At 38.8% G+C, this 10,678-nt stretch overlaps 1 protein-coding gene across 1 annotated transcript; it reads left to right on the top strand.

The window, feature by feature from the left end:
* Positions 1-3,129: 3,129 nt before the first annotated feature.
* Positions 3,130-9,455, top strand: LOC140937327 (peroxiredoxin-6-like). The gene is made up of 5 exons (XM_073386874.1): positions 3,130-3,297; positions 5,463-5,763; positions 6,955-7,028; positions 8,401-8,473; positions 9,234-9,455. The coding sequence occupies exons 1-5, from the start codon at positions 3,212-3,214 to the stop codon at positions 9,363-9,365; spliced, it is 666 nt and encodes a 221-aa protein (XP_073242975.1). The 5' UTR covers positions 3,130-3,211; the 3' UTR covers positions 9,366-9,455.
* Positions 9,456-10,678: the final 1,223 nt, after the last annotated feature.

Raw genomic sequence — 10,678 nt, 5'->3', positions numbered from 1 at the left:
GCTTCCGTCCGCTCCTATCGGGTGAATCCGGCATACGAATCCGCAACTTTTTTAATCCGCTCTCCAGAGTGGAAATTTTTGAATACGCTTTGAATCCGGAATCGTGTGGACGCTAAATCCGGATATTTTTTTATCCGGTGACGTAACAACATCGAGCCCAGTGCTTTACCGTGAATACGGTGCTCAAGATGGCAACCTCGACGCATGCTCTGTTGCCAATATTCCCAGAGGAGTCCTGGGTACTAGAGTGAATCCGGATTCTTGGTTTGCAATCACGTGACAAGGTGGCGATGTTGGGGGTCAAAATAATAGAATTTTTTATCGAAGAATTTACATGAAAATAGAGTTTAGTTCCCAGGGGAGAGATCCTTTTGTTCTTGACAATCAACATGGCCACCGTGACGTCACATGCTTATCAGCAATACGTGTGGACGTGAAAATTTTTTAATCCGGAAAGAAAAAGATGGGGATTAAAAAGTATCTGGATACGTATGAACGGGGCGTAACCTTTAGCGTTGTGCATGGCGGACTAGGGAGCTTTATGAACGACTAAGGCGACGGCAGGGAGAACGTCAAGAAAGCAATAGGTTTATGAAGCAAAACAACATCTTTGCAAGTGTGTCACGCTTTTTTTGTGCATTTCTTTGCCGTCACTGCACGCGACTACGACCTGAAGTTTCATGGAGGACGTTAACAAGGGACGACGAATTTTACTTAAAGGCGGTCCCCAAGAAATCAACTCCCGGCATATTCGCCTACATTTGACATTTTCAGCGAACTGGAATAAACGTGGCAAAGTGTAAGAAAAGCCAATTCAGTTTTAAGGTGATGTTCTCGCTGCTGTCGCCGTGGTCGATGCTAAAAGTCGCTTATATTTCTACCCATGCGGCTCCTGCTTTAGGGTGGCGAGTGAAGAAATAGAAGTAATAAAAATAAAATAAAGGAAAAAAAGGCCCTGGTTTCCCCTACTCCTACGGCCATAAGCTTTGTTCTACCTTTCTAACATTTCAACCAATTCTATGACCAAATAGCTAGTTCCTATCAACACACACAACTGAAAGAATGGTAAACTTATTTGTAAGAATTTGTAAAAAATTGTAAGTTCTAATTTGCTATGACTGGCTCATTTCGCTTTCGACAGTTTAAAGAAGCCGCGCAATTTTATTGTGGATAGAAGAAAAATTATTTCTTGTAAATATCAATAAATTGTATATTAATTCAAAAAGCAAAGCAAGATGGCTTGATTCCCCTTTTATGAGGGAATTTTAAAATTTGAAAGGTCTATTTTCTTAACAGGAAAATAAAAAATAATATTCACGCGTTGACGTGAAGCAAAATATTTCTCTATTTTTACATTTTTAATAGCTGTGGCTGTAAATTTGTTTATAGGAAAAATCCTTTAAACACAGGAAAGTTCTTATGTTTCTATTGATATTAGTAAGGGTATCTACAGTAGTTAAAACAATGTGAAATATTTCAAATAAAATTAAAGAACACTGGTATTCATGATGTTTGGTTAGTGACGCGGTCCTGCCATACGACATTCCGAACCATCCCTTTTTTTTAGGCATTATAGCATTCCAATCTACTTGGCTCGTCGGACAATGTGGATTTCCATTTGTTTCATAAAGAGTGCGCCTGGTTTCAGGGGCACCCAACGATGGTTTCGTCCTAAATTCATTGAAAACACTTTTAAGGCTATCCAGAGTACTTAAAGCTATCTGGAAATGCATTCTAGGCGGAGCTATAAAATTTGTATCTGTTCGGTCATCCTAGGGGAACTTGAGTCTTTTCGAAATTACCAGGGTTTGAGAGTTATTTTTCCAAAAATTTTAGGTGAAATTTGACGTATAACGAAAGTGAGACATTTTCTGATTCTTAGCGCCATCACATTTTTGAATCCGGAAATTTTAGGTTCCCTTTTTTTTCTATAAAAAATAGCCCAACTTGGGAAGCAAAATGTGAAAATTAAGCCTCAGAAAATCGTAGGGAATTTTTACGATATGCTTCGAAAATTGTACATGGTTGGAACGGTCATCTAGAAATTTTTAGCTGTCCGCAAGTAAAAGAAAATTCTAGGCAATATTTGCTTCTCCGAACAGATATTTTACCGAAAACAGTCGTTGGGTGTCCCTGTGGTTTGTGCTTTCCCATAAAGACCTTGTCACGGTTTTCGACGCCATCTTGACGAGTAGGCAAACGCGTGAGAAATTAGAGTGTTTGTATGAGAATCTAATGTCGAATGATTTCCGTAAAACGGCTGTTCTGAAAAAAATATTATGAACTGTAAACTAAAGCTACACAGCAAAGGATTTTACTAACAAATTTTGTGGGCCGTTACTGTGCTTAAATTTCTCCCGAAGCTTGCTTTAGATTTCCATATATTTGTCTGCAATTTTTACAGACAAACGCATAGAAAATTTTTAAAAAGGTTCTAGGTCTTCAAGCGTAGGTAACGCCCCCAAATTTTTTCAGTAGAATCCTTAAGAGTGAAGCTTTAGTTTACAAAACATTTTTTTTTCAAAACAGCCGTTTTACGGAAATTATTCGACAATAGATTCTCATACAAACACTGCAATTTGTCACGCGTTTGCCTACTCGTCAAGATGGCGTCGAAAACCGTGACAAGGTCTATTCCCGCAAGTGATCCTGCTCGTAGGCTACACAAACTTAAAGAGAAGAAACTGTGTCGATTTACCTTAAAAAAAAAGCCTTTCTCGTTTATAGAAAGAAAAATGACAATTGAATTTTTTAAAATATTGGATCATAATTTTGAAACATAAATACATTTATTTCCTCTCTTGTTTGCGTGACATTTGTATCGCGTTACCCAGTTACGGAGAATATCCCTGAACACATGTACCTAAATTTACTTATACAAGAATTAATAGCAAGGACTCTTTACTTCTTTGGATTACTCCCTTGATCTCCATGATTACTGTCTCTTACCGCGTTAAAACACATGGACGCTAAGATGCTCAGGCAAGTACATAAAGTTCCGTGACAGCAGGCGCTGCTGATCACATTTTCGTTACCAGTTTTCTCTCCGGCAAATCTGCTAATGCAGCATGATTCCTCTTGGCCAATCGCCGGCCAATCAGATCTTCGAAGTGCGAAAAAAGTAGCACTCCTTCCTTGACTGATCAAGCACTTCGTTGCTCCTTGACGCGCGGAAGAGCAAGTGGTGAGTAGGTCTACTTTTTGACACGAAATGGTGAAACTTGGAGACAAATTTCCCAATTTTGAAGCCGATACAAGCCAAGGCAAAATCAAATTCCACGATTACATCGGAGAAAAGTGAGTATTACATCTTCATAACTATTAATTGTCTATATAAGCTTAAACAGTCTAGCTTATACGCAAGCTATTAAAATTCACTTTTCAGGAAGGCCATGAGGTCAGCAAAACCTTGAGGTTTTTCAAGCTCTATGATTTACAGTATCAAACGATTAACTGTATTTAAGGCTAATTTTAAAATCGCGCACTGCACAGTACAGTTTTTTGAACAGGGTATAGTTCAAACTTGTTACTGCTGGATCGAGGGACAAGGATTTTGCAATAAGCATATATCAGCTATTTAACACGTAAGCTTATATCACATAGCAGACGTAAACCATCTCTGGACATAACACTGGTGACGTACATTTAAAAAGGAATATTATTGTTAGTCCTGGAAAGATATATTTGTTTAGATAAGACCACCCTTGGACACCCTTGAACACGCATGTGAGTACGTAGTAGGTAATCACGAGTTGATATGCGATTACGTGTAAATGAGTTAACGTTGAAAATGGAGTGATGAGGTCTGTTGCGATTTTGATAATCTTGTTGCTTAGAACTATGTTTAAACAAGAGGTCATTATGACATATACTTATGGATCCTTATGTAGTGTTAGATCGGACGAATCTGCAGGAAATAATACCAGTTTGGTTAGAAGCCACACCTGTAAGTGATCATAAGTTCTGTAACTGGATACAATTATATATAAGTTTAGTGTGAAACCTGTGTTGCTTGCCATTTACACCAACCATTCAGTTGAAAATCTCATGCATAGGCATTTCAATAATGTGTTGTTCTTGATTCCCTGGGTTCCAGAGACTATTTATGCAGGGTTTCCGGTTTCGTTCAAGTCTTTATAGTGACCAGTTCAAAAAGTCTCTGTACCAGAGTGCCATCTCTTTTATAGTGCTGAGCCAATATTAAAATCATGCTTATATGAAACCCCCAGAGTCTGGATGTTTTGTTGATTTACTGCCGGGGGATGTTGTATGTATCAAGTGCTGTGATTGGGTGACAATATAACGCCACTGCCATCAAATTGCCACATGTAGGAAAAAACCACTGATACCCAGGGTGTGTTCTAGGAAACCTGCTGAAGGTTTTTGGTAGCCTGCGTGGCAGGTGCAAAAAGGGAAGGGGGAGGGGGGTGAGAAAGGGAAAAGGGAAGGGAGCGCCTGCTATAAGAGCTCGTGTTTTTATATTCCGCCTACCAGTTTCCTAACTAATCCGATAACATCAACTGTCAATACGTGACCAATCACAACTAAAGTAGGGGCCCCTTCTCAGCATGGCCCAAACTTAATTACTTTGTTTACCGGAAATTGTCAAGTCGAGACCATTTTTTCAAATGTTATCATAATCGTGCAAAGTAAAACATTTTTACTGTTCTTGCTCAGCAAACGCGACAAACGATGATCAGTTTTGAGTTAATATGGAAAAAACCTTTGGTCTTGCCTCATCAAACTTGATGGTCGAAAAGTACAGAACAGTTGCCAGTCTGAAACGCGAATAATTTATGAAAGGAGAATTCTATACATTTATCAAAAAGCTCAACGGATAATTGTTACCGAAGCTTCAGTTCTTTCTTTACAAACCATTTCGAAGTTCATTCAAGGCGTTATATGTGAATTGCAGAAAAGTTTAGTGTCCAGCTTCTAAAATTTTTCCAACAATAATTGTAGCCGTTGTCTTGCCTGTGAATATCGGCATCACAGATGACAAGAATCGCCTCAAATCACTGTGTGGTGTTTGGCAAATCCACTCACACAAAACCTCCTGAGCATCCGCTGCCTATAGTTGGTTCTAGTTTGGGTTTCAACGTGACGTTCCTACATGATTGGAGTAGTTTTAATCTTCCAAAGCTTATGCCAACAGAGACTGTCAATGTAACACATTTCCTTTGATGCTGCATCATGGTTGTTTCTTACTAATGTGCATCTATAAGTTATGCTCTTTATGGCTTAGCCAATCAGGAATTTGCGGATGCCAGCATCTGCAGAAATGAACAAAAGGGGGTTCTTATAGCAGGTGTCCCTAACCCTCTCTCCCCAATCCCCCTTCCTTTTCCCCTTCCTCCCAATCCCCTTCCCTTATTGACGCCTGCTATGCAGGCTAGGTTTTTGGTTTCAAAACCATTTATGTTGTGTAATTCTACAAGTTATTGATTGATTTATTTTGTCAGTTGGGCAATCCTCTTCTCTCACCCTGCTGACTACACTCCGGTATGCACCACTGAGCTGGGGTGTGTAGCAAATCTGGCTTCAAAGTTTGAAAAGAGAGGTGTAAAACTCATTGCCCTGTCGTGCGATGGTGTTGAATCTCATCAAGGTTGGATTAAGGATATTGTGGACTACAGCAAGTTTGGTGAGAGTGAATTTCCTTATCCAATCATTGCTGATGAAAAGCGAGAGCTGGCCATCTTACTTGGCATGATTGATCCTGATGAAAAAGATGCTCAAGGCTTGCCTCTGACTGCTCGTGCAGTAAGTTGGACATAATTTTTTCTGTGAGTTTGATCTCATAGCATAAGAAAAGTTGTTTCTAAATGATTCCTTTCATGCTGATTTGAATGTAAAATCCTGAATAGGGAATGGGGTTTTTGACAATGTGTAGTTCGAGAAAATATCCATACACCCCCACCTTCCACAGAGGGCAACAAAAATTCAGAGGGGAGGAGGGTTCCAAAAGGAAGCCATTTTTGAGGAGTTGGGATGGCCTCTCGACGTCTTTTTTCCGGGGGCTCCAAGTAATGATTGGTGAGGTATTTAAGACTAACAGCTGTCTGGTTGAACAAGCTATCAGTTATTTTACTGTTAATTGGTGTTTCAAAGCAAAAATTATTGTTTTCATCAATGATCTTTTATTTGCAGTCGGCTGAGTCCTTTATTCACGGTTTGCACAAGAGTTTATGTAACACGATTGTCATTGGCTCATTAATAAACGTGGCCATATTTCTCGTATAATTTACTTTCCTTGTGAGGAGAAATTAACTTCAAATTCTTAAATGGGTCAGCTTTATATATGCCTCTCTCAACTGAGTATCAGTCAAAAAGTCCCCAATATAGTGTTATTCAACACTTTCTTGCCTTAATTATTAAAATAATAGCCAAAGAATCCCACAAAATTCAAATTCAAATTCAAATTCTTTTTGAATTTTCATAAAATCCTGAGAAATTGAAAAGTATTTTGCAAACGTTCTGCCAAAAAGGTTTCATTTTAATGGCAACACCACATGATCTCATCCGGAGATTTTTAGATGTAGCTGGAAAATTCCTGACCCCAAACTGTTGATTCTTTGAACAATGTTGACTTATATTATGTGCCCAAGTGTGCAGAATTTTCAAACAGATTTTAGAAAATAAGAAGTTGTTTCAAATTTTAGGCTGAACAGGTTCTTGTGTAGAGGGGACCTAACTGGCAAATTTTATTCTAGTAAGTTCTCAAAAACCAGGTTCTTGGTCGCAGGTTTTTACTGTACAAAACAAAAATGTTTTTGATGAATTTAAACAGTCAGTAATTAAATTTCCTGGCTATAGTGGAGTTAGAGTCTGTTGTTCTTGTGCACCAAATAACTGCCAACAGGCAAGGAATTAATTTATAGGGTGTTACTTAGGGTTTATTCAATTTATAGAAATCAATATAAATTTTTAAAATTATCCCTCAAAATACTGTAGGTGTTTATCATTGGACCAGACAAGAAGCTGAAGTTGTCTTTGCTTTATCCAGCGACCACTGGTCGTAATTTTGAGTGAGTTGAATATTTATGTATGTTAAACAGTTTTAATGAACCATAGCTGTAGGATAGTTAGGGTTTTTAATAAAAAGTCTTCCTCTGTCAATGGCATCTGAGAGAAATTATAAGAAACAAGAAGCCATTTGTCTGCCAATACGCCAATGCAACACAGCACTTAATTCACAAGCTGTCAACCATCACGTACTTACAATGTTTACAGGTGGACATAAATGACACCTGAAGAAGGATTTTGAGGTTATCCTATATTAAGATCTCTCTCTTACAGATAACCTACCCAGCCCAGGAAAGGTTGGCCACATCGGCCACTGGGATCTACATTCCCTACTCTTTTTGAACAGTGGTGTATAGTCACTGGGTTCTTTTACGTCCCACAAGAACCAGATAAGTGAAAGTGCTGTGAGCAAGACCTACAGCTGTACAGTTTTTCATCCTTATCTGAGAAGACTAGAAAGTCTAACCATTTGCAGATGTCATTGCAAAGGCAGCAATTTTTTCTCAGTTATTTATAGTGAAATTGGGTGTATCGCGCTGTGCGTTTTGCAAACTTCAAAAGAATTTTGGGTTTTTCTGTTCCATCAATCATCTTTGGCGGACCTCTTAGGAAACACATGTTTACCCTCACGAGTTCAAAAGGTCATGGTTTGTGATTCGTGATTGGTGGATTTCGATCCGTTTTGTTTGTTTCGCGTTTCAAGGTTCTTTGCTTTGTGATCGTCCTGTTTTGGGCAATATACGACTAGTTAAGTTTGCTATGCATTTTTTTCTGATCTTTCTTATTCTTGTCACTCGCAAGAATAAAGCAACGTCTGCCTCCTTCATTCGACAAAAAATCCACTCGCCATTGAGATTTCCTTTGCTATTCTTGGCAGTCTAGAGTCATTCTCAGCCAAGCTGGGCGAGCATGTTACATTGTGATTTTCATTAACCCCGCCTTCACTAAAATGATTGACGGAACAGAAAAGCCCAAAATCCCTTTGCAGCGCGATACAACAAATTTCGTTGTAATTAAAGACCATGAGTGTTGGTTTCAGTGGGGGCTTGAACCTGCGACCTCCTGCTCAGCCAACCAGCGCTCTCCCATCTAAGCAAACCGGGCTGCTTATAATAGTTTAAAATGGACAAAGGAAAAAGATAACAACCTTCCTAAACCTAGTACACTGCTTTTAAACAAACACATTGTTTTAAAACTTTATGGCAAGAAATCAAAACTGAAACATTTGACAAGTGTCCTGAGTGTGAAAACTGATACCCTACCTTGTGGCATGGGAGAGCTATATATCTTGCCTCTTTTGCAGAAGACTAGTGTTCTTTACCAATGTTAGTCAGATTTAGTGATTATTTAATTTTAACTTTGTTCAATTTACAGCGAAATTTTGCGTGTGGTAGATTCTCTCCAGTTGACTGCTACAAAGAAAGTGGCCACTCCTGCAGACTGGAAGGTTAGTGCTATAGTTCAGATTACCATACTTAATTGAAGAAAATGCATGTCTTAATACCACTAAACATGTCATGGGGCTCTTGTGCTTGCTGTGCGTGCAGCCAAGCACCATGGGTAATAAAATTTGGTTATCTATGCATCCTAGAAAGTTTGGTTGTGAGAAAATCACCTGTACATACGTCCATTCACATGTATATTCATCAACACCTTCACCCCATCCACCTTGTCTTTAAAGGGGCCGTGTCACACTACTTACTATTTTTCTAAAACGTGTCTTTGCATCAACTGAAGTCCAAAAATAATGGTCCAGTTTAAATTTTGTTATTTAAGTTATTTTTAGTTGTTAACACTCTTTTCCCATTGTGCTGTTGCTACAAATGGCATTTGGTTCGAAACTCGAAAAAACTAGGCCAATTATTTTCAAGTTTTATGCTGTGCCTGAAAAATTCCCAAAATTATTATTGTTGTTCGTGCTCCTTGATGAAACTTGTTTGGTATCTTCTTCATAATTACAGGGGCATTTTTTTGTATGAGTATAGACACTGAGCAATGACTTAAGCACAGAATTGACTGAAAACAGCAATCCCCTTGTGTTGCCTGAATAGTATTTCTATTACTAAGTAGTCTTGAAAAGTGATAAACTGATCATTGACCTTAACAAATTTGCAACACATGTCTAATGTGCCATCTTTGAGAAAAATTAAGGATCGAATCTGCCACTTGTCTAGCATATAGTTTATACTGTGTATTAAATTTTTTAGGCTGGTGGAGACTGCATGGTGCTTCCTACAGTGAAACAAGAAGATGTCCCCAAACTGTTCCCTAAGGGCGTGAAAGTCACGAAAATGCCGTCTGGCAAATCTTACATGCGTTTTACTCCTCAGCCAGAGTGATTACAACAGAAACAACAAATAGCATTTTGGATTCTGTTTGTAGCACAAAGCAGTGCAAATACTACTAGAATTATACACGTGTCAAATTCATAGACTTGTGTAGTTTATTACTCATTCAAAACAATAGAAATCATTAAACTTTCAGGCCCAAAAAGTGGTCGGGATCGCTTACAGGAGGAAGTCATAATTACTAGAGGTTCCAACTGTAAGCAGGGGCACCCAACAATGGTTTCCTCCTAAATACATTGAAAACACGCTTTAGGCTATCCAGAGTACTGTTAGATATCTAGAAATGCATTGTAAGCGGTGCTATAAAATTTGTACAGTATCTGTTCGGTCATCCTAGCAGAACTTGATTCTTTTCGAAATTAGAAGGGCTTGAGAATTATGTTTCCGAAAATTTTGGATGAAATTTGACGTATTTCGAAACTGAGACATTGTCTGATTCCTCTCGCCATGTCATTTTTGAATCCGAAAATTTTAGGGTCCCTTTTTCCTACGTAAAATAGCCTAACTTAGGAAGTAAAATGTGAAAATTAAACTTCAGTAAATCGTAGGGAATTTATAAGATAAGCTTCGAAAAATTGTAAATGAATGGAACGATCATCTAGAAATTTTTAGCCGTCCTCAAGTAGTAGAAAATTCTAGGCAATATTTGCTTCTCCGAACAGATATTTTACAGAAAACAGTCGTTGGGTGCCCCTATGTAAGGCTTTGACTGGGAAAGTTTTGGTGTCTTGGATGAGTGGTCGCTTATGGTCGCTATATCGGCTATATTAATATGTTAACAGTATATATCGGACCACAGCAAACAAAGGCGCCACTGGCAGCCGCTATCGGTCCATTTTTTATGAGCTTACTGTGCCCACCCAACCCATGATGTGAATGATGTGATGTGTGAAGGTTAGCCACACCACCGGGGTCTACGTCCCCAACTCTTTTCGAACAGTTGTGTGGGTTCTTTTTTCGTCCCACAAGAACAGATAAGTGTAAGTGCTGTGAGACGGGACCTACGGGTTTTTCGTCCTTATCCGAGAAGACTAGAAAGTCTAACCGTTTGCAGATGCCATTATAAAGGCAGCACTTTCTTCTCAGTTATTTAAAGACCCTGAGTGTTGGTCCGGCCGGGGTTCGAATTAACCCGTCCCATCTAAATTAAAATCCGTGACAAATACAGGTATGTCAGGTATGTGGTATGTTTCACATTAATCCTGTCCGTACTGCACGCGCCAAGGTTTTTTTTGGCTAGTTAGACACCTGACCTTCTGACCGTTCTCTTTGCCGTCACTGTTAAGTATTACGCGTTAAGTATT

This window comes from Porites lutea, chromosome 5 (assembly GCF_958299795.1).
Source record: "Porites lutea chromosome 5, jaPorLute2.1, whole genome shotgun sequence".
Classification (NCBI taxonomy): domain Eukaryota; kingdom Metazoa; phylum Cnidaria; class Anthozoa; order Scleractinia; family Poritidae; genus Porites; species Porites lutea.
Note: the sequence above shows the minus strand (reverse complement) of the source record. Positions and strands in the feature narration are given on the sequence as shown.

Bases quoted from the DNA above. Each gene is read 5' to 3' on its own strand.
- LOC140937327 (XM_073386874.1), top strand. From the start codon at position 3,212: ATGGTGAAACTTGGAGACAAATTTCCCAATTTTGAAGCCGATACAAGC. The intron at 3,298-5,462 runs GTGAGTATTACA...TTATTTTGTCAG, and splicing joins CACGATTACATCGGAGAAAA to TTGGGCAATCCTCTTCTCTC. The intron at 5,764-6,954 runs GTAAGTTGGACA...AAAATACTGTAG, and splicing joins TGCCTCTGACTGCTCGTGCA to GTGTTTATCATTGGACCAGA.